The 23208-nt window shown below is 42.8% G+C and overlaps 1 protein-coding gene and 1 pseudogene across 2 annotated transcripts in view; both read right to left on the reverse strand.

Annotated features, from left to right (window-relative positions):
* The window catches only part of LOC146672658 (uncharacterized), a 36173-nt gene extending 34350 nt beyond the window's left edge, over nucleotides 1-1823 (reverse strand). Inside the window, exon 1 of the mRNA XM_085402595.1 lies at nucleotides 35-1823. Within this exon, the coding sequence (XP_085258721.1) occupies nucleotides 35-313 (279 nt within the window). The 5' untranslated portion in view covers nucleotides 314-1823. The remainder of the gene's footprint in view (nucleotides 1-34) is intronic.
* Nucleotides 1824-4410: 2587 nt separating this feature from the next.
* LOC146672661 (uncharacterized) lies at nucleotides 4411-8630 on the reverse strand (annotated as a pseudogene). The gene is made up of 2 exons (XR_014908409.1): nucleotides 8428-8630; nucleotides 4411-5342 (listed from the first exon to the last, which is right to left on the reverse strand). The product of XR_014908409.1 is annotated as an uncharacterized LOC146672661 (transcript).
* Nucleotides 8631-23208: the final 14578 nt, after the last annotated feature.

A 23208-nucleotide genomic window follows, 5' to 3' on the forward strand; every position in this document is an offset into this window, starting at 1 on the left:
ATAAAGCAGGAGCAAAGCAAAGTTTGGTACTCACATTTTTATCATCAAACCCATCGAAGTCCTCATCCTCTGTGTCTGAATTGAACAGCTGCGCTAAATCTCCATCAAACATGCCAGGTTCACTTTCTTCACTGTCAGAGTCACTTTCCGTGCCGTGCGGCTCCTCGGAAATGATGCCGGCTTTTGCGAAAGCTCGAACAACAGTGCCAGCAGACATGTTAGCCCAAGCATCTACAATCCATTGGCAAATTGTGGCGTAACTCGCCCGGCGCTGCCTTCCACTCTTGGTGAAACTGTGGTCTCCACCGGTCATCCATCGCTCCCAGGCCGCTCGCAGCCTTACTTTGAACACCGATGTCCAGCGGTTGGAGTTCCTTTGTCAGGCCTCCCGGAATGACAGCAAGCTCACAGTTCATTTGTTTCACTAGTTTTTTCACATCGGCTGTGAGGTGGGCACGCATAGAGTCACAGATTAAGAGCGATGGTGATGCGTGGAAAAAACCACCTGGTCTCCTTACATACACCTCCCTCAGCCAGTCTTTCATCATTTCCTCATCCATCCAGCCCTTTTCATTTGCCTTAATGATGATTCCTGCTGGAAACTTCTCTTTAGGCAAAGTCTTTCGCTTAAAAATCACCATAGGCGGCAGTTTCTGTCCATTAGCATGGCAGCCAAGCACAACAGTAAAAGAAGACTTTTCATACCCCGTTGTGCGTATCGCTACCGTGCTGGTCCCCTTCTTCTCCACAGTGTGACTCACCGGGATGTCGAAAGTGAGCGGGACCTCGTCCATGTTTGTGATGTGGCTGGCCTGGATGTGTTTGTCGCCGATGTGTTTGCTGCAGTAGGAGCGGAAGATGGCCAGCTTTTCCTTATAATCCGCTGGAAGTTGCTGCGCTACCGTAGTCCTGGTCCGGATGGAAAAATGGCACCGTTTCATAAAACGAAAGCACCAAGACGGGCCTCCTTGGAAATGTTCAATGTTCATCTCTTCAGCTAGTGAAACTGCTTTTAGCCGAATGGTGACCGTCGAAACGCTTCTCCCGCTCGTTCTTTGCTCGATGATCCACCGCTCGAGTCTTTCCTCCAACTCGGGCCACCTCGCCTTATGTCCGCGGAAACTCAGCTGCGTATTCTTGACCTGTCGGAGCTTGTTTTCCAGCTTCCTCTACTTGCGAACCATCGATTCATTAACCTTAAATTCTCTCGCCGCTGCTCGATTTCCATGTTCCTCCGCCTAGCTGATGGCCTTCAGTTTAAACTGTGCTTCGTAAGCGTGTCTCTTTGCCATTTTCAGGGTTGTTAAAACAACGATGTTCTGCATACCTGTTCTTTTATACAGGTATGTGCGATAAAGTCAACGCACACACTTCACCCTTTAGCGTTCTCATGGTGTTCTCTACTACGTCCTCCTTACAATACAAAGGGCGCACTGCGCTATAGGGCGCGCCGTACTTTTTGAAGAAAATCTAAGACTTTTAAGTGCGCCTTATGGTCGTGAAAATACGGTATACATTTACATACAGTGACTTGTCTTTGTAACCAAAGGGGGTTGCAAGGGGAGGTGTTTTGTAAACTATTGTTTGAAGTTTGTCAATAAAAGGAAGCGAGAGGAGGCCATCATCGGGGTCATTGTCGTGCTGGACACAGATGAGAGGCCTCCCTTGCGCAAGTAATCGATCGATCGACTGTCTTGTTTTCTTCATGATGAATAAGTCTCTAGAATTAGCGGGGCTTGTGGAAACACAGACCCAACAGAAAACTTTAACCTTGTAGACTTCATTATGTTCCAGCTGCTCTACAGACGCTGTGACCTCGAACTTAAGCAGGTCGTAACGTATGTGCAGCTCAATAACTTCATAATCAGACCCTGTGGTATTTAGGCAGCAGAACAACTAAGAATAACAACTACAAATAATGTTTTTAAGTTTCTGTTGTACTGCAAGGTTCTGTACAGGAGAACCAAACCAAGAGCAAATATTACGTCTCATTTACACCTGAGCACGAAGAGCCATCAACATTTAGCAAATTGAATCATCTTTGTTTAGATGCAAGAAGAATCATATAGAAATGAAAAAGTAGAAATAGAAATCCAGAGCAAAGATATCCTCTAATTCAGCGTAGCACATGTGCAGCTGCTGCGATTCACGTAAGCATTCGGCTCGTCGCTGTTGCAGATTTTTCTCTCGCTGTTCTGGCTCACAGCGCTGCAAACACAAAAATAAATATCCCCAAAGGTGTGAAAGGGAGCTAATTAGTAAGAGTATTGTTACTCTCCGCAGGAGTAGTCCAGCAGTAGAAATCAGTCCAATAACAAGGTGTGTAACATCTAGCAGGGTGACAGAAAAACCCAGGGTAACTTCTAAGGACCTCAACGTCTCTCTCACATTGTGTTTTTTAAACATGCTTCCATTTGTCACTTCAGTCTTTACTCTGAAATACAGGAAGAGAAATCATGGCTGAAACAATTTCTCATGAAACCAGGGGTGTGGTCCAACAGTCAGTTTGGTGAGGAAGGTTCCTAACTGAGAGAAGTGACCCAGAAGTATCTGTGTAGCAGCCACAATGAATCAAGATCATGAGCTTTATTAACTGATCAAAGTCTCTTCTTTCATCTTCTGTATCATTCAGTTTGCATTGGTAATGCCCATTATTGTAATGCTTTTTTAAGACCAGCAAAACTTTATTTCACTTTGGGTTAGCTGGGATAAGTGATGGATGGAGGGAATTTTACTTCAGCCACAGAAATCCTAAACAGGAAGGAGGAGCAGAGTTACAGTGGATCACTATCCAGCAGGGAAACAAGGTTTATTTCAATTTCTTGGCCATGAGTGAGATTTACTGAGTGGGCAAATTAGGGAGACGACACCATCAGATCCCGAGCCCTCCATGTGTTAATCAAGAGACGGCTGCTGTGCTACATCCATAAATAATGAATAAATTAGGAGCTAAAGCTGAAAGGACAGTTTATTTGTACCATCTTCACGTGAACACATTCAAGAACATCACAGATGAAGAAACATTAAAAACTTCCACACTACATAAAGCAAGAAAAATAGTTTTTCTTTCAGGTGGTTTCAGAAAAACAGAAACATCAAACATCTCCATGACTCTCTTTGAAAGAACTAAAAACCTTTGTTCTCATAGTCCAATCATGAGTGAACTCCCCGATGAAGCCTTGTGTGCTAAAACATGTCAGAGTTTTAAAGGTTAAACATGAGTTTCCAAAACGTTTTGCTGGAGAACAATGAACTATTTGACTGAGTTTCAATCATTTACAGATGAGCAAAACCAGGACAGAGAAAAAAGGACAAAACTGACTCAGTAAAAAACAGAAAAGAAGATCCCATGTAGATCTGTATTATGTAGAAGTTCAGCCCAGCAACCAGTTCAGTTCAACACAAGTTTCAATGATTCTATCTGAACTCTGTGGAGCCTGATCTCAAGCTTTTTGAGTCTGACACAGAAACCAGAGGATCTTTCTGTGTCTTCAGATTCACTGTGATCCAGTGATGGGAGTGATTTCAGCCCTGAGTGATCGCGCTGATGTTTGCACAGAGCAGACAATGAGGTGAATGTTTGGGCACATTGGTAACAGTGAAACAGTTTATTAGTAACGTGGGATCGTTTGTGTGCAGAGTATGAACTGAGATTCCTGAAGCTCTTGTCACACTGGTCACAGCTGTAGTTTCCTTCCATGTGTGTACGTTCATGAATGTTACGATGACCTGACTGTGAGAAGCTTCTCTCACAGTGTCTGCACTTGTGTGGTTTCTCTCCTGTGTGGACTCGTTTGTGTGATTTAAGCTGACCTGCAGTGGTGAAGGATGACCCACACTGATCACAGAGGTGCTTTTTAACCGCACTGTGAATCAGTTCATGTTGTTTTAAGTGATTTGTTGTAGTGAAGCTTCTCCCACATTCTTTGCAGTATTTCAGTTTGTCTCCAGTGTGTCTACGTTGATGTACTTTTAGGGTCTTTTGCTGACTGAAAGTTTTTCCACAGAGGTCACAATGAAAGTCTTTCCCACCACCACAGTGATGACAGGGTTGAGAACTGGAACCATCTGTGTCGCTCTGCTTCTAAACAAAGACACAAAGACAGTGTAAGTCAGTCCTTCAACATTTGTATCCTGAACGTCGCCTGAAATAAACAGCATCTCTGCAGACGTCCAACTACATTTGACTGTTTCAGTTAACACACTCAGTTTACTGGGCTGCAATAACTACAATACTACCACCATAATACTACAGTAATACTAAAATCATAACTGAAAGGAAAATCTGAATAATCACTCAGAGGTGCTTTTCCATGCAGTAGAATTGCTAACATGCTAACACAGTTCAATGAGCAGAGTTGTTCCAAACAGTCAGGCTAAAATGACAAGATAACAATATAAATACATACCTCACAGTAGCTGCACTTGTAGAGTCTCTTTCTGGTGTGGATCTGTTGGTGTCGTCTCAGGTGATGTGGAGATTTAAAAGTCTTCTCACACAGGTCACATTGATAAGGTCTCTCCACAGTGTGGGTAAATATGTGTTGTTCTAAGTGTGCGTCTGTTGTAAACTGTTTGCCACACTGTTCACAGCAGTACACATCATGTCTGGTGTGAATGCGTAGGTGTGTATTTCGGCTCTCTCTCCGGCTGAAAGTTTTTCCACAGATGTCACAGCTGTATGGCTTAATTCCAGAGTGGGTAACTAGATGACTCTGTAAGTGGCTACTGTGAGTAAAAGCTCTGCCACACTGATCACAGCTGTACGCTTTAACTCCACTGTGGATGAGTTGGTGTCTTTTTAGGGAACCCTTCAAGGAAAAAGACTTTCCACACAAGTCACAGCTGAACGGTCTCTCTCCAGTGTGGATGACCTGATGCTGTTTTAGTGAAGCCTTCAGAGTAAACTCCATCCCACACTCGTCACAGCTGTATGCCTTAATTCCAGAGTGGGTAACTAGATGACTCTGTAAGTGGCTACTGCGAGTAAAAGCTCTGCCACACTCGTCACAGCTGTATGCCTTAATTCCAGAGTGGGTAACTAGATGACTCTGTAAGTTGCTACTGTGAGTAAAAGCTCTGCCACACTGATCACAGCTGTACGCTTTAACTCCACTGTGGATGAGTTGGTGTGTTTTTAGGTGACCCTTCAAGGAAAAAGACTTTCCACACAAGTCACAGCTGAACGGTCTCTCTCCAGTGTGGATGACCTGATGCCGTTTTAGTTTAGCCCTCACAGTAAAACCCTTCCCACACTCGTCACAGGTGTGTTTTTTCTCTCCCTTTCTTCTGTGAGGTTTGTCGGCCTCCTGAGAGCGCTGACTTCTGGCTCCATGTTGGTCCTGCAGTGACAGAGATACAAACAGAGGCAGTGAGTGAAATGCAGTCGTGGAACAAACTCAACCTTCAAACTCCATTAACACTAGTTTTAAACCTGAAGGTGGAGCGTGGCACCAAACACCTTAAAGGTCTCTTATCCCCACCTGCTGGTAGTTCTAACACATTACATCCAACCTGCTGTTAAAGATAATTCATGACTAGGGATGGGTACCGGTGTCCTGACATAAACGGTAGTAACCAGACCGAAAAGCAGCGCACATTTCGGTGCTTTATTTCTGTCCTTTTTTTTTCCTGAGCTGTGATACACTTCTAGCCAATCATTTTACGTTTCCGAGGATAGTAGGCGGGGCCAGGTACGTACGTTCTGTTAGAGCAGAGCTACAGATTAAAAATGCCCAAGGCGAAGCGGTCAAAAGTCTGGCTGTACTTCACAGCAAAATATGCAAACTCAGCAGCAACAAGTGCTTTAAGCTGATACTGTGCAAAGGAGGTAACACCTCAAATCCGATGAAACACCTGGCGATGCATAGCGTTTTTTTTTTAAAAGCCGAGAAATGCGCCGTATTTGATGGCAGCAGCAGCCGTTCTTCTCTGTTGTTCGTGTGTAATTTACGTTGAGTAGGCTAACCACGTTATTACATTAATGCATGTAAGGTGAACTAGCAAACATCATCATAGCTACATGCGGCTGTCTTCTTGTTTGATGGCAGATGCTCCCTTCACCCTGGCCAAAAAGGCTAAAATGACCAAAGAAAAAGAGGGAAACAGCTAAACATGAGAGGTTTTTGGACAAAGTTTGTGTTTTTTCCATTGTTTAAGCTTCCAGCCAAGAGTGATACCATATATGCCCCATAGCTGCAGAAAAGGCTAACATTGTTATCTTTTTACATAAAACCAGCTGAACATGAGAGGTTTTTGGACAAAGTTTGTGTTCTCCATTCTTTAAGTACCGGTTTGAGCACCGTTTGAGCACCGGCACCGTTTCAAAAGTACCGATTTGGCACCGGTATCGGATAAAACCTAAACGATACCCATCCCTATTCATGACTGTTCAAACACTAAAATCATGCCCATCCCTCCTGATTGTACACACACACACACACACACACACACACACACACACACACACACACACACACACACACACACACACAGTTTTATAATTTAGATTATTTTGTTGGTTCCTATTACATATTTCTATAATTTGTATAGATTTATACAGAATTATTCAGTGATAATAAATCCTATGTTTGTTTATTCTAAAGGAACCCCGTTAGCTTCCACAACAGATGTTCCTCGTCTTCCGTCAAATACTCACATAAAATATTACACAATAAAGTGGATTCAAGATATCCACATAATTTCACTCTTACATCCACAGTGAGGTTTCACAATTGTTCAAATATAAGCAATCAATAATAATAATAATAATATTTCTCTGTCAGCCTTCTCGGTTACGAATCGTCTTCTGCTCCTCTGTCATGCGGCGTCCCACAGGGCTCAATTTTAGGGCCACTGCTCTTTTCACTGTATCTATTGCCTCTGGGTTCTATCCTTAGAAGGCATGGGATCTCATTTCATTGTTATGCCGATGACTGCCAAATTTATTTGCCACTAAAACACAAGGATGGCATCTCCATAAAACCTATAAAACCTATAACCTTATAAATAAAATTGAATTTAATATATTCTGAGGTAAGTTGATCTATAGTGTTACATCATATTCTATAAGGATGTTATGTGTTTGTAGACTTTCTGCCCAGTTTGACCCATTTAGCAGAAGTCAGCCTGTTTAAGGCTCTGATATCTATTCTGTGTGACTTAAAGCAGTTATGACATGATCTGATTTTCTCACACAATAAAGGAATATTTCATATATCAGTCGACTCTTCATTCTATCAGACACAGTTATCACAGCTCCTACATTTGCTTTTTACACATATATGTAAGCACTGAGCCAAATTTAGTACCAACATATTAAATGAACAACATTTGTCTCTTATATATGATACATCTGTATACACACTGTCACAGATACTTGTCTGTGAGTGAAGTGATTAATATAATAACTATAATATTGGCCATATTATATTTACATTACCACAGTGAGATGACTTTAGTCTCATGAACAACATCAGCTAATTGTTATTTACAGCTAATCTTAAACGACTGTTCAGCACAGAAATGAAGCCCAACAATCATGTTTCACAGTCCTGTGGTCTCAGCCTCAGATACTCATCAAATCACACAGAGCTCATGTAGAAACAAATGAACTAAATATGTTCTCCTTCATTTCTGTCAAACAAAGCTGTATGAAACGTTTCCAGCTGTTAGTATCATGGTTGCTAGGCAACCTGGGCAGCGCGACGGAGGCTAGACGTCCCATTTCACGAGCCTAAGAGCCTCGCACTTCGGCCTTAGCGGTCTTTGAGTACGCGGCCCTTGAGGACTTTAAAGCTGCAGAACCTGAATCGGGATACAGCCATGATGATCTCCAGCCTCGTGCTCGCCAACATTCTCACCTGAGTTAAGAAGACGATCACTGAAATGGTTTCAGCAGGTCCTTTGATGACAGCAATGAAATGCAGTGGTAAGGCTTTTTGGGGATTAAGTTCGTTTTCATGGCAAAGAAGGACGATGCAGTTCATCTGATCACTCCTCATAACATTCTGGAGTGCAGGCAAAATGCTATTATAAAAACTTAAGCAGCAACTTCTCCAGGTTCCAATATTTATGCAATTCTCAAACCTTTTGGCCACGACTGTATAACCTCTTCTGAAGTTTAGTGGATATTATACATGGTTATGCTCAGGATGTGTCGGCCAGTTTCCACTGGAAACGCCTTTTGGTTAAACTGTCAGCGAGGAATTTGCATTTGCACTGTTACATTTTTATATAACTGTAATGCACATAAACAACAGCTGCTTGTTTCAGTGAAAATACATTGATGGGTTTTTAATAAAGTTGTGCAGCTGTAAAGTATTTTGTCTGGTGTCAATTATATCGTCAGCTACATCATTATGGCAAATGTTCAGATGTATATGGTGATAAATATCTTTGGTCATATGGTCCTGCTCTGTCTGTCACCTTCTGTGTTGAGCTCATTGTTTCCTCTGTAGTGGCTGAGCTGAGTCCAAGTAGCTGAAAATGTTCCTCTGCTGCTCCGTCAGACTCTCCTCCTCCTGCTGATCAGCTGGGACACAAAACAGATCTTTGTTAGGCTCCACACTGCACTGAAGAGTCAAAGTGTCTCATATGTTCATCTGACAAGTAAAAGAACACATTTTTGTTTCCCGAGGTGGACAACTTGTTGGAAACAAACGCAAAAGGTTTGAGCACTGATACCTGCCATTGCTGGCATTGAAAGATGCAACGCCAGCAATGTGGATTGTCAAGACTCAAACCAATCATCAAGCAAAGACAACAGGGATCATTTGTTTCTGTTTATTTAGCATTCACAGCATTTGTAGTTGCCTTCTGTGCAGGGGAAGTCCACGCACACTGTGTGGTACCGCCATCCGCAGAAGGTGCATTCAACCTCTGTAGGAGAAACGAGATTGTCTGAGACTGAAATGATATTCACTAAAGAAGTGGTGATTTGTAAAACTTCAAGTGTATGATAAGGTGAAAACAAATACACAACTGCATGTCATGTAGTTGAAGGTTTTTTTTCTTTTGGAAGACCGGAAAACACTGAAAGTTATAAATTAGTCCTTTATTTATCCAGGTAAAAAAAAATCTCATTGAGATTAAAAATCTCATTTCCAAGAGAGACCTGGCGTCATGGCAACACAAGTCACATACCACACAGGTATATAACATTTAAAACAAACACAATATCCCAACATGTGTAACAAATGTATTGTGCTTGAAACAAATTCAGAATAGGTGATAAAGCAGCTGCACATGTGTGTCACGAGTAAATCTGGCTGTATAACAAACAGAAACAAGTGATGCTGCTGTCTTTGCTCAATGGTTGGTTTGAGTCTTGACAATCCACATTGCTGGCATCTTTCAATATGTTGAATGCACCAGTGTAAGTGCAGCCACTCAGACTCAATGTGTTCATAGAAACAGGTGCAGATGTGTCACGAGTTCATCCAGCAGTAGCTATGGCACTTGGCCACAGGGGGCAGCAGTGGACTGACCTGCATTTGAGACTGCTCCAGCTGCTCTGTGACAGTCAGTAGATCTGCTACAAATTGCAGATCATATGCAAGTTTTGGAAATGACATTATAAATATTCCTAACTTAGCCACGGCAGCATTGTTGATGTATTACCTATATACTACAAATTATTCCACCTGCTGAAAAGTGGATCTAATGTGGGCGGACTCACACTTAGCAAATAAACCTGTGATGTGAGAATGTAATCAAACTGTTGATCAGAGGCAAAGTAATTTAAAGTTTATGATGCTATCGTCTAATGTTAGCTGACATGATGTTAGCTTGTAAACTTATGTTGTTGTCTGGGTCTCATGTCTGATCTGATGATAATAACTGTGACAACACAGAGATTAAATAAAGGACGTTGGTGGGACTTCTTATGTTAGAACTATAACTTCAGTTAAGGAGTGAGACGTAAGGTGACAAGGAGAATGAAGAGAATGAGAAAGAAGTAACTGGGAAGAGAAAATGAAAACAAAAATTTGAAATGATCAAATTTGTGTTAACAGATGCTGGTGATTTTAAAAATTCAAGTAATTTAAAGGTTTTATCCTATTTGTTGTTGTTTTTTTCATATTCTTCTATTTGCAAGAGGTTATTAATAAAACAGGTTCTCTTTCTGGTTTCTCTTTTTGGACGCACTCTCTACAGCTTATCACATCCAAAATGGTGGATGTCAAGTACAAAACCTCGACAGAAACAATCAGCAAGAATTTTAGCATCAGTCCAAAATAAAACTGTCCAACTACAGAGTTTTAAAATCCAACTAAACTATGAACAGAGATCTTTTACAAATAGGCTATTGATGAGATGACAGTGGTAACAAAAACGTACACATCCGCGCACACAGACAAAATGGCGGGAGAGCGTTTAACGGTCGACCTCATGAGTCCGTTACCGTGAACTATGGAGCGGCAGATTTGTGCTGGAACTGAGCTGCACACAGCTGATGTTAGCCAGGAAACATTACACACTGCTAACGTTACCTTCACACGGAGCTCCACACGGAGACGATCAGTGTCAGGCACAAACACCAAGTTCAGAAAAGAGGAACTTTGAGCAGGAAGGAAAGAGTCAGAGCGGCGTTTGAGGACACGTTTACAACCACGAACATCAGAATCTGTCTGTGCTGCATTCAAGTGCAAGTTGGAAACTCACTAATCTCTGTCATGTTGTCCAAAGATGATTTATTTCTGCTGGTTTTCCTGTTTGAAACACAAACATGTGTCAGCACTTTGTTGTTCTTCACCCTGCAGCATTTGAATATTTCAGGAGTAAACTGATCATAAATTCATGAAGTCATGAATGAAAGTGCAGACTGAGAGTGGATCACATGATGTTTGAGGTGTGTCATGTGACATGTTCAGTATTGTCACACATGTCTAGATTGTCCCTGATATCATAACTGCTCAAACACTGATGATTATATTTGAAGAATTATTCCTGATGGCAGCAAAGTTTGAATGGAGCTCTCTGTCTGTGCTGATTTGTCGCCCTCTGGAGGTCAAAGCACAAACTGCATGATGTCACTGTAACCACCACAGAGACAGGAAGTGTTTTTAAATGATGAAATATGTCAGTGATGCTGATAGTGTGTTCATCACAGACGTTCAGGCTTCGTGTTGACATGAATCAAAGTTAATGTCATTATGGACCAAGGACAGTACTCTGGGTCTCCTGCAGAACAACTCGAGCTGTGATACCTGAATGAAGAGCCTCTGCTGCTTTAAAGAAGGAGGCTCGAGGCAGAGGTGAGGTGCAGACCAACCAGCTTTTATTCAGCAACTTTAACAGAAGGATGAGAAAAATAAAACTATACAGCACAGTGATGCTGACTGAAGCCACAGCATTAAACTAAACAAGCATCTGATCATCTTTAACAACATCTAATAAATAATGACAACTATTTAATCCTGTATTTCCTACAATAAAGCCTGTTCAGATATTTGTTGCTGATGGAAATGTAAAAGGCTCCCAGGAACCAAAGGACAACAACAGAGGCAACAGTCACAACTGCAAAGGATCCCCTAACACATAAACTGGTTCTAAGATATTTTCTAGCTCTGCAGAGGAGCTTGATTGCACGGACAGTAAAAAGTGGATTCAATAACAGCAGCGAGCGCTGAGTGATATAACGGTGCTGCGAGCAGCAGTGCAAAGGCTCACACAGAGACAGCAGCTACACTGTGTGTGGATGTGATCCACAGTCACAGCTGTGGGTTTCAGTCAGTGTGTCTCTAACTTCATGGTCACATTTCAAAGCTTATTGGAGCCAGAAGATGTTCAAGTAAAAGATTTATTGCTGTACTCGTCTACCAGGATAACAGGAGGTTCATAAAGCTGTGTAATACTTCAGCTTTCCATCATGGAGTAGTAGTTGTGTCCCTTTGTGTTTATTAGTGTGTTCACACGTCTACTTTAACTTCACTCTGTAATGAAAGGATTCAAATCACTGATAAATACATACATGCTGACTCTGAGTCTCAGTGAAGGAGGAAAGGATGGATGAAGGCAGCCTAGTGTGGGTCATGTGTGTCCAGCAGTCATCCAGGGCCTGGATCCATCTGTAACAGGAAGACAAAGTCCAGCCTGTAATCATCCTATCAGGCACAGCGTTTCCATCCAGCATCCTGACTACGCTAACAACCCGTCAAACGTCTCCTCTGGTCCACAGAAGTCACACTTCCTGTGTCATGTTTACCTTTTTAAGTGTGCTATTCAAGCCTGTGTGACCAACTCTGACTCTCCAGATTCCATCCTGGTCTCTGCTGCAGCTTCTTCTACACGACTGTTTTCTGTATAATATCTGCCTTTCCCGTCTCTGTCCCAGTGTGCCTGCCACTCGTCCTTCATCTTTACCTTCATTATACTCTTCACCTCACTTTCACTGTATTTTATAGTCAAACCTGCACGACTTCTTCTTGCTGCACCTTTTTAAACTTATCGTCCTGTTCATTGCATCAACACCGATATTCACAGGGAGCCATAAGAAATCCACTTCTATCCCTCTGTGTTTGATTCTATACAGTAAATGAAGTATATCAAAAACAATATGTTGCCTAGAGTCTGACGACATATCACCTGTACTCACTAGCACGCTGCTAGAGTCCCAGCAAACCACATACCTCCATATTAGTGCGTCCTCCACCCAGTTCAAGCCAGTAACATCACTACCAGCTCCCAGTATAAACTGCCACATCATCTGTAATTCTTTTACTCATCACCAAACTTATTTGTGGGAGAACAAATGCAGCAGCCGTTCTTTTATCTGACAGTGTTGACGCATCAGTAAATATCCTCACATGACCTGAGGACTTTCCCACTATATGAACCTGCTTTTAGTCGCCCCTCCTCCCTCGCCACAAGCTTCCTTTACAACATAACTTATAAAAAACAACTTTATTGACAATCAGCAATAACAGTTACAGACAGTCTAGAAGAAGAATCACATGATCAAGGAGCAGAAGTTTATGGTTTTAATAGCTTTTACATTTTGGGAAAGTTTTAAAAACATTGTTTGGTTTTCTTTCTAAAGCGTTGAAAGGACGGCTTTGCATCAGAAAAGTAAGATCAGCAAATGAATCCATTAAAGTTCTTTTGCCTTGTTTGCAAAAGAAGCCAAACAACATTTGTGTTACAAAGAGAGACTTCAGAACAGATCAAAGATCACAAACATCAGGCACTGATGGAAACAGCCAAACACAGAAACAGAGGCACCAGCAGGTGAAGGAGGCCTGTTGTAGAAATGACTCTGAGTGCTCAGGTAGAAACGCATGAAGAACCAGTGCGTCTAATATTTGGAGACCAATCTGTGTTTGAGTGTCCTGGATGAAACACAGATCATGTTGCAGAGCGAGGACGTCGTCTTTCCTCCCGAGTGTGTAACTACAGGACGTGTGCAGAAGGTTTAATCGTCCTCCTGACAGTTACTGATGAACGAGTCCTTCAGGGAGGCTCCAGGATCACTGTGGCTTTTACCAGCTGCTGCTAAACTGAGAGGTGTTGCTGCTTCATGTGTGAAGATGTTTGCATGGCTTTAACAGTGCAGACGTTCCTCATGTGCACCCATTTCATATGTTTTATTGTGATGTTTAGTAACATCTGCTTCCCTCCTTCAGGCAGACGATAAAGTGAGCTCAGCCTTAAACATGTGGAGAGAACGTTTGACCGACAGTCCTGGGACGACTGCAGAACAATGGTTTGTTTTTAATGATAAAGTTTCATAATGGAAATAAATGCTGAGCCTGTTTCATGATGTTCGCCCTGCAGCATCAGGCAGGATTAATACTGTAACAAACGTGTGTCACAGTTATAATGACTTTAAATGAAGACTTGGGTTGGATGGAGATGTCAGCTGGATTTGTGCTGACTGTCACTTTAAATGTTTTCAGTTCTGTTCAGCTTCTAAATCTACTTTTGTATAATGTTTGCTGAGTTTTGCACTTCATGACGCTTTTAAGAAGAGCCAATAAATCCTGACTTTACACAAAAATAAAGGTTTAATGTGTTTAGTGTGACAGTGGAGGAGAGCGCACATAATAAGAGTCATTAACAGAATGGTGACAATTATAATCTGTCTCATTTTAGGAGCAGCTCACAGGCACAACAGACTACAGAGCAATCAAAGCACCAGTTAAACGTCCATGTGACCGGCTTACAGCCAATGAACAATCAGTCCCCACTGTCCCCACCAACATCACTGTACTGGAGAGACTGTGCTGCCATGGTCAGAGATGAACTGGTACTAAAATGTAAGGCAGCTGATGTGTGTGGCCTTAGCAGCACAAATGCATCACGGCTGCAACGCTGCAGTGTGTTTAAACATTTGAACATTTCTGTGGCTTCAAACCAGCAGCTCCTCTGTACTCAGTCGTGTTTGTGTGTCTGTCAAAGTGATTGTTGTCTTTAAAAAGCCTTTTGTGTTTGAGTTTTGTGAGCCGAGCTTCTCTTTAGTCTAAGCTGAGTCGATATATTTGATTCCATGTTTGGTGTGATTTTCAAAGTCAGCAGCAGCAAACGCTGAACAAGCAAAGTTTGGGCCCATCAGAGACAGCAGTGGATCTGCTGACCTGTAGGTGTTGGAGGTGTTTGTGTGCAGCTGTGGGTCAGTCAGCTTTATTTCACTTATCCATGACAGAGCGCTGTTAGCTGTGAGTTAGCATCCACTGAGCTGTTTCATCTACTCTGTCACTGCCAGCAAGCAGAGCCCAGGGTTGGCTTCATAAGCTGGACGTGGCCTTGCTCAAGGGCACTTTAGCAGCACGTTCCCAGCAGTAACAGAGGGATTCAAACTGGTGACCCTGGAGTAGGAATCACCCAGAAAAGTCACCTTATGCCAGAAGTTTTAGTGAGACGGGAACAACATTACAGCTCTGATGTCATTGACCTGTGCAGTGAGGACATATTGAACTGTGAGGACACAGCTTATAGGTTCAACACTGACCCTGGGTCAGCATGTGCAGGTGACATGGTGTTGGTGTCACCACTACAGACAGCTCAGGTTCAACTGGTTCTTCTTTGATTTGCTTCTATAGCACAAAGGTTGACACCAGTCTGGTCCAGTTAGCATCTGAATCCATAAACGTGTGAGCTCGTCCCACCAGAGGACGTCAGCATCATGGGGATAATGTCTACAGCAGGAAAACACAGGGACAGTTGGGTTTGCTGCACATCTGGAACACACAGTTAGCTCAGATATGTTCATGTCGCTAACACCAATACAGTGACTGAGTGCTCTATAGCAGCTAATGCTAACAACTGTAACACTGCTGTTTGTCATGGTTTTCAGACCAAATGATAACAAAACGTTGGGAAAAGTGAAATATTGGAACATGAAATCATAAATTATTACATTTAAACAACAATAATACAGCTAAATTTCCCCTGTTGGCTCATAAGCTGCTCACCTGGATGCTACATCAGTGCAGTCCTCTCTGAACATTAGATAATCAACACACACACACTTATTGTTGAGAGGCTGACTTCACTAAACTCACAGAAACTCTTAAGAAGCTCCTCAAATGATGACTTTGGAGTTTTGTGTTACTGTCAGTGTATAAAAGCTAGAAAAGGAAGAAAAGCAGGAGAAATGATCAAAGTGCTGCTGTGTGCAGGAAGAACTACAACATGTTAGTGAGAAACACAAACAGGGTGTGAAACACACTCCAGAGGAAACGCTGTGTGCAGGCTGTCTGTGACTTCCTGTGTCTCTGCCACAGACTGGGACAGACACCAGTGAAACCAGTCACTGTGGTCATGTGCTTGTAGCCAGCAGCCTGTGATGTGAGGCTGCTTGAGTCAGTCGTCTGCTTCCACCATGTAAACCTTGGTGTCTCCTACATGCACAGATGTTTCCTGCAGACTGTGCTGCTCCAGCTGTCACACAGATGTTGAATCAGCAACATCTGCTGTCACGTCCTCCCTGGTCCCACAGATAACAGGCTGCATACAAGAGGCTCACCTCTGCTACCTGCTGCTCCACTCCCCATCGCTGTTTTGGCCACGCCTCCCGTTGGTCAGCAGGTAAAGGTGAAGCCTGGGACATGGAAGCCTTTACAGCAGAGCTTCATGGGCCTGTCCAGCAGCAGGCTGAGGAGAGAAAGGTGACAGAGTTCGCTGTTACAAACAGTTTCTCAGCTTTGATCTAAAAGAGCTTCTTTCCTGTTAAAGCAGCTGAGAGTGAGCACATGTTCTCCCCCTGAGGTTCTCATGACAGAGGAAGAACTCACAGCTGAGGAGGACCAGGATCTCCATCCACTCACAGTCCCTGCAAACAAAACCACCATTTGAACTTTAACATTTGTTGTCAGTTCTTGTGTCACTCAGCACATCTCAGCTGTTCCTCTGAGTTTCTTCTGAAAGTCTTCCTGTGATTGGCTGTTCACAGACACATGACTACATGAATCAGCTCCACATGTTCTCAGCAGCAACATCTGGGCAGCTGTGACAGGTTAAAGACAACATGTTTCTAAGTGCAATTAGAAGAAGAAGCCAGTAAAGACGCGTCTGTGATGCAAAGCAACAGAAGAGCAACGTGAGCCACAGTAAGTGATGGAGGATGAACTGGTCCTGTCTCTGTTGGTGGGCTCATATACTGGCAGGAAGGAAGCTTCTCTGGGATTTCTCCCTCAGCACCAGTGAAGCCTCTGTTTCAGTCACTATTGTCTCTTTGAACTGTGATTATTTTATGCTTTCACAGCATTTTCCTGTTTCATGGTGTTTTAGAAGCAGCAGTGTGTGTGAGCTCTCAGGGCCACCGTCCATCCTGTATACTTGTTGTTTGTAGTGTCACCAGTGCAGTGATGACCACAGGGTGGCGCTGTGCTGCATCACAGGCAGCCTGCGCTGGGCCTGTTCCATATAACATATATATCAGATGATGATATGAAACATCGTTTGTTTCATGGTGTAAAATATGTTACATGGTTGTGATGCTCACTGTAGTGTCTGTATTAAAGTTCTCTCTTTCTCTTATATTTAATTTAACCACACTACGGACGCTCGTTAGCAACAACGCCGGCAAAACCATCGCGTGGCTCCGCCGTCCGCTTCTTTATTTTCCACGTAAACCTTTCACAATAAAGCTCAAGATCCTATTGAGACTTTTCAAAATAAAAGGAATCACATGAAAGAGCATGCAGAGAGTTTAGGGATGAAAAGCCAAAAAGAGCCGTCAGGGGCTAAAACATGAATTTACAACAGGCTTTTCCCCGCAGCACGCCGTGTGATAAATACTCACAAAGACTCACAAACGTGTCGTTTCATGCGTCGGTCAAACACTCGACGCCCAGCTGGAAACACTTCAGGGAAGTTCATCTGCCCGAGATTCAGAAAATCGCCATAAACGCTCCATATTCACCTTTACATGGAATATAAAGGGAAAAGAAGAAACACAGTGCTGTGTCAGCGTTAGACATATAGATATATCCTTGCTTTTAATACATTTGAAGGTGGGTGGGAGAGGTGCTTCTCCGCGTAGTCTACGGTCTCTTTGGGATCGGTAAAGCTTTTCCTCACATCACCATGGGTCACTAACAGCTTTGCAGGGTATAGCAGTCTGTACCTGACGCCGGTCATCCCACGTAGTCTTCCTCTCATATTTGCAAATGCGGCTCTGCGTTTCCAACAGAGGGAGGGAAATCTGGGAGGATGTTTATTTTAAAAACCCTTATACATCAGGTTCTTGTTCTCTGCAGCTTTCAGCAGAATTTCCTCACCAATGTGGTAGTAGTGCAATCTCAAGATGATGGGCCGAGGAAGATGACTTTGTTTGGGACGCTGGCGATTCACTCTATGTGCTCGATCGATGAGTGGCTTCTCCTCGAGAGATAGCGCCTCCGCCAACAGGTGTGAACCAACTCAGTCATCTTGGGTCCCTCTGTGCCTTCTGGTATTCCTGCAGTTCTTAAATTATTCCTCCTGGAGTGCCTCAAGAGCTCCACATCTCTCATCTAACTTCTTTACCTCCGCAGACAAACGCTCCACAGTGGCCTGGAGAGTGGCGATGGTGTCAGAGTGGTTCGAGGCACAGTCCTGCAGTTCAGTCAAAGTGTTATCATGCCTGGCCACGTCGCTTTTTATGTCCGAAATTGAGGGCTGGATGCTCTGGTTCAAGGATGATATCTCGCCTCCTATGGTGGTAGAAATCTCTAATATGCAAGTGTCCAGTGCTAGTTAGTTAGTTCTAGTTCTAGTGGTTAGTGGGGCTTTATTTGATGATTCTAGAAACCTTCCGATTACAAGACGAGCTGCCAACTCTTGAGCCACGATCGGCCCACATATTGTTGTCTTTTGTTGCAGACACCAAGTGTTGAGATCCTGTCTCAACCTCCTACATTCTTCCAGCAGGTTACACATTATTTTTTGTATTTGGAATCAAATATATGTGTCAGTTGGGCCTAGTGCAGGGGTCAGCAACCTTTAACACCCAAAGAGCCTTTTGGACCCGGTTTCCACGCAAAGGGTCAGGGTTCGGGAAAACACTGGGAGCCGCAAATACTTTGTGACATCTAAAATGAAGATAACACTGTGTATATTGTTTTTACCTTTATGCTTTGTGTGAACAACTACAGTGTGTTGCTTATGAAATCCATGAAGTGCTACAGAGAAAATTACATTTGATTTATGTAATGAACACATTTTGAGCTCTTAAAGAAATATAACAAAGGAAAGCTGAACTACAATGATCCATGTAGCAAACACAAACTGTTATATCGCCTTTGGGCTTTTGGAGCCTTGACCTGACTTTTAAAAAAAGCGCGTTCATGCAAACATCGTCGGGTCTGCCGTGATATGTTTACAACGGGACTTCTGCTCCTGAACCTCTGCGCACAGCGTCTGCAGGTAAGGTAACTTTATTTATACCCAAAGGCAAGGTAAATTTGCTTTACAGAAAAATGACAGCATTTGACATCCCTTTAAAAAAACACATACCTAGTAAATATATAAAGCTCACTGTGACACATACTTTAATATTTCGAATCAAAAACAGTTCTTATTTAATTCAGTGACAGCAACGGGGACAAAGCTATTTTTATAACGCTTTGTCCTGCATCTCGGAAATAGAAACCTCCGTCCTGAGGGAAGAAGCTGAAATTCACCACTTAGAGGATGGGAACCATTTTTAAGGATTGATAAAGCCATCCTCTGTACCTTCTCAGAGTACAGGGAGGCTAAACAAGACTGTGGCTCACCTATCAGACGACTGGACCATCTCACTATCTGATTCAGAGAGTTTTTCTCTGTGACAGAGGTCTGACCGAACCATGCCACCAAACAAAAGGATAAAACAGACTCAATAAAAGAACGAGAAAACAAAGTTAAAATTTTTTGGTCAATGTGGAAATGAACAAGTTTCCTAAGGCAATAAAGGTGCTGGTGACCCTTTTTACAAACTGATTTGCAATTTTGATCAAAGTTCAGTTTTTCATTGATTATGGTCCCAAGATATTTATATGATTGTACTTGCTCTATTTTCTGACCTTTAATTAAAGTGACTCCGTGCCCATTTTGTTGTTTCCTAAAATCAACAACCATGTCTTTTGTTTTAGATATGTTCAGCTGGAGATAAGACTCCTCCCACCACTGAACAAAGTCAACAATGACTGGGCCGTGGTTAGTTTCACCCTCTTTCAGTAAGCTGACAATAACAGAGTCATCTGCATATTTAATAATGACCCTGTTTTCATGTCTGCCCTGACACATGTTTGTATAGAGAGTGAATAATAAGGGCGATAGGACGCAGCCTTGAGGAGAACCTGTGGAGGAGAACACTGGGTCAGACAGAACCCCATTTATTCTCACTCTTTGTGACCTGTCAGTTAGAAAATCTAAAATCCAGCCCACCAGGTTTTTCCTGATTTCAAACTGTTCTAAAAGTCTTTTAATTAAAATATGGGGCTGTGTTGTATTAAAAGCCGAAGAAAAATCAATGAAAAGAAGTCTTGCAAAAGTCCCTTTACTCTCTACATGTTTAAGAATCAGATTTAGTAAAGTCAAAAGTGCGTCCTCCACTCCTCTGTTGGGCCTATATGCAAACTGCATTGGATCCAGCTGACCTTCAGTCTCTTCATAATCACATTTCTGATGATTTTTTCAAAGACTTTCATGACAACTGAAGTGAGGCAACAGGCCTGAAGTCGTTTAGATTTAGGGACAGGAACCACGACTGCTTCTTTGCAAAGAGAGGGCACATGTTGTGTTTGCAAGGATTTGTTAAAAATAACCTGAAATATAGGACTGAGTTCATCAGCACAAGGTTTAATTAGGCGGCCACTAATATTATCAGGACCCTGGCTCTTGTTCACATTGACTGTATGAAAGGCCTTTTTAACATCGCTGAGTTCAATGATAAAGTGCTGAGTATCTCTCAGTTTCTGTTTCACTTCCCAAATATCCTCGCTGAAATCAGAAGAACTAAAACGAGCAGAAAACATGTTTAAAGCATTTGAAAATCTCTGTCTGAATTAAAACATCTAAAATGACCTGACTGCTGCTCTGGGGATTTTGAAACCCTGCTATGGTTTTCATACAAGTCCAGGCAGACCCAAAAGTTTTTGCAGCAAATTTGCTCTCAAGAAGGTTTTTGTCTGTTTTGCTTTCAAGATCTCGATTTTCATTTCCTTGGTAGCTGTCTGAAAATCGGTAACAGCCCCTCTTTAAAGGCCTGTCTCTTTTTCCTTAAACAGGATTTGACACTTTTAGTGACCCATGGCTTATTGTTAGCGTAAATTTTAACGCGCTTACGGGGTATAATCATGTCTTTACAAAATACTGCATAGGAGCTAGTAACATCAACCAAAGCGTCGAGATCATCTCCACAAGACTGAAGACGGGGCTGTACGAAGTCACTTTATCTCTACAGGACTGTAAGCTGTCGTCTGTGAGGCGTGAGCGTGTTTGTTTTAACACAGTTCACGGTGGAGAACAGCTGCTGACATAATGTGGATCCGAAGATCCATAACTGGCCTACCTGGGGCTGAAAGTCTCCATAAATGCAGGCGTTTCGGCGGCTACACCGGCTTCCACCAGTGTGACGCTTATTTTGAGAAAATAATAGAATATAAATGTATTTTTATATTTCAATATCACAATAATCTTCCAATGTAGAACTACAAGTTAAAAAAGAACTAACATAAATCAAATCCACTTCAGCTAAATACTTCTCATTTATTTCCATCTTACATGCTGTGACTGCAGCCATTCCCACATCTCTGTGAATGGGACTCATGGACATGGATCAGTGGTTGTTGATCAATGGTCCTGAGAATCTGCATAATTAAGATGAAGGAACGGAGCTCCCAGCCCATCGTTCCTGCAGCTGCTTTCAGTCTTTATGCAAATGTCCTGTTTGTAAGACTGAAACCTGCAGCTGAGACTGAAGACGTCACCTGATGATGACGACACGTTTCTCCCACAAAACGCTGCGTCCAGATGAACAGAAGCAACAGACTCACTTTCCTGGATGATTGAGATGCATCAAGACTTCATTGTGTGTTACTTCTCATTCAGCACAGACACATTATTCCTGTTAGGTCATGTCAGCTGTCACTCAGTACAAGCACAACTGTGAACAACACAAACTTCTCTTCAATGTGTCACAGAAACACTAAGTGTGAGAGCCTGTATGACACACAGGACAGACTGTAAGCTCTGCTGGCTGCACAGCACTTTGTAGCAGTTTTCCAACATGTCCTCCACCCGTGATGTCAGTGGTGGGACCCCAGTCACAGCACTCAGCACCACCTCCTTTAAATGGATTTTATAGCAGTTCCTCCCGTTACTCGGTGCAACGCTTCTTAAATGTGTTTTTGCAGGATAAAACACAGCAGGTGGTGTAGAGAGGACGTCAGCTGACGGAGCAGAGGGAGGCAGACTGTGGATAAATGACAGAGTGAGAGGAGAGCAACCATGACAGAAGCACAGGTGTGGCAGATAGAAGTGGCTTTATAGACACTTATTGTCAGTCCTCGTGCATGCTGTGGAAATAAGTGTCTGTGTCATGAGGTGACATGTGAGCTTATCTTTGGTCAATAAAGCTGAACGACCAGTTTTCACTTTGCTTGTTACGCTTGTTTAGTGACGTCTGGGTTTCTGTGGAGCCCGAATTTTGATGAGTTCTGGTGAAATCATCTGAGATCATCTGAGCATCGGTGAAGAGTCAGCAGAGAAAGTGTGGGACAGAAGTTTGCTTTGGACACATGGACTGAAATCAAAAAGTAACAAACAGGATTTCCAATGGACAGTATGGAGAAGTGAAAGTACACAAAGGCTGTGCTGGAACACGTGTGTTACACTTTTTGACAGCTGAGAACAAAACACAATATTTTGCATCATCTCTGCAGTGTCTCTTCTTTCCTCTGCTGTTGTGCTTTTAGCTCCAAACTGTTTCAAATGGTTTGTCAGCAAGCTGACCTCTGACCTCTGCAGTACTAACTCCTGACCCGTACAAAGAGCGGGCGTTTCTGACCTTTGACCTGCAGCTGTATGTCTCTCAGTCTCAGTTCTTCTCTCCATCACTGATGGAGCAGGTGTAGTTGCTGCTGACAGTCAGTCGTTTGTTTTCTCAGAGTGAGGCTGAAGTCTGAACTGTTCAGAGCATCAGGTCTCATCAACGTGCGCTGCTGTAACGCCGCTTTGTCCTCTGAGATCACCAGGTATGAAACCTGAGTGCTGACAGAGCAGCATGTTCCCCCTCATTCACCTCCACCACCACAGCCAAGGCATGCTGGGAAACTGAGGACACACAGACGGAGAACTGAAGTGTCTGCTGTGTGTTCATCTCAGAGTCCTCACAGGTGACACATTAGCTCCAGAACACCAAGCCAGGTGTTTGAAGCCTGACAGGGATTCTTCCCATCCAGAGGGAGGATTTAGCTGCACAACAATGAACATTAGTGTGTAGTTTAGAAACACAGACTGTGCCTGCACTGCATCTAGTGAAGAAAAGTGTTACTGCGAGAGAACGAGGCTCCTTTAAAGCAGCTGATATTAAGGTTGAAAAATCAACAATAAGCTGATGTAATCAACGTTTCACAAAATGGTCAGCAGCTAAAATCTGGAGCCGTTCTTTGGTGGTAATTAACAGTTTGTTCTTGTTAGCTAATTATGTAATTAAAGGTAGCAGCAGAAGCCTTGTGTTGAAAGCCCATTCACTCACACATTCACACAGTATGTGTGTGTCTGTGTTACACTGTGGACATC

This window comes from Rhamphochromis longiceps, linkage group LG3, assembly GCF_057381845.1.
Source record: "Rhamphochromis longiceps isolate RC_006_pf linkage group LG3, R_longiceps_female_GT1.1, whole genome shotgun sequence".
NCBI classification, from domain to species: domain Eukaryota; kingdom Metazoa; phylum Chordata; class Actinopteri; order Cichliformes; family Cichlidae; genus Rhamphochromis; species Rhamphochromis longiceps.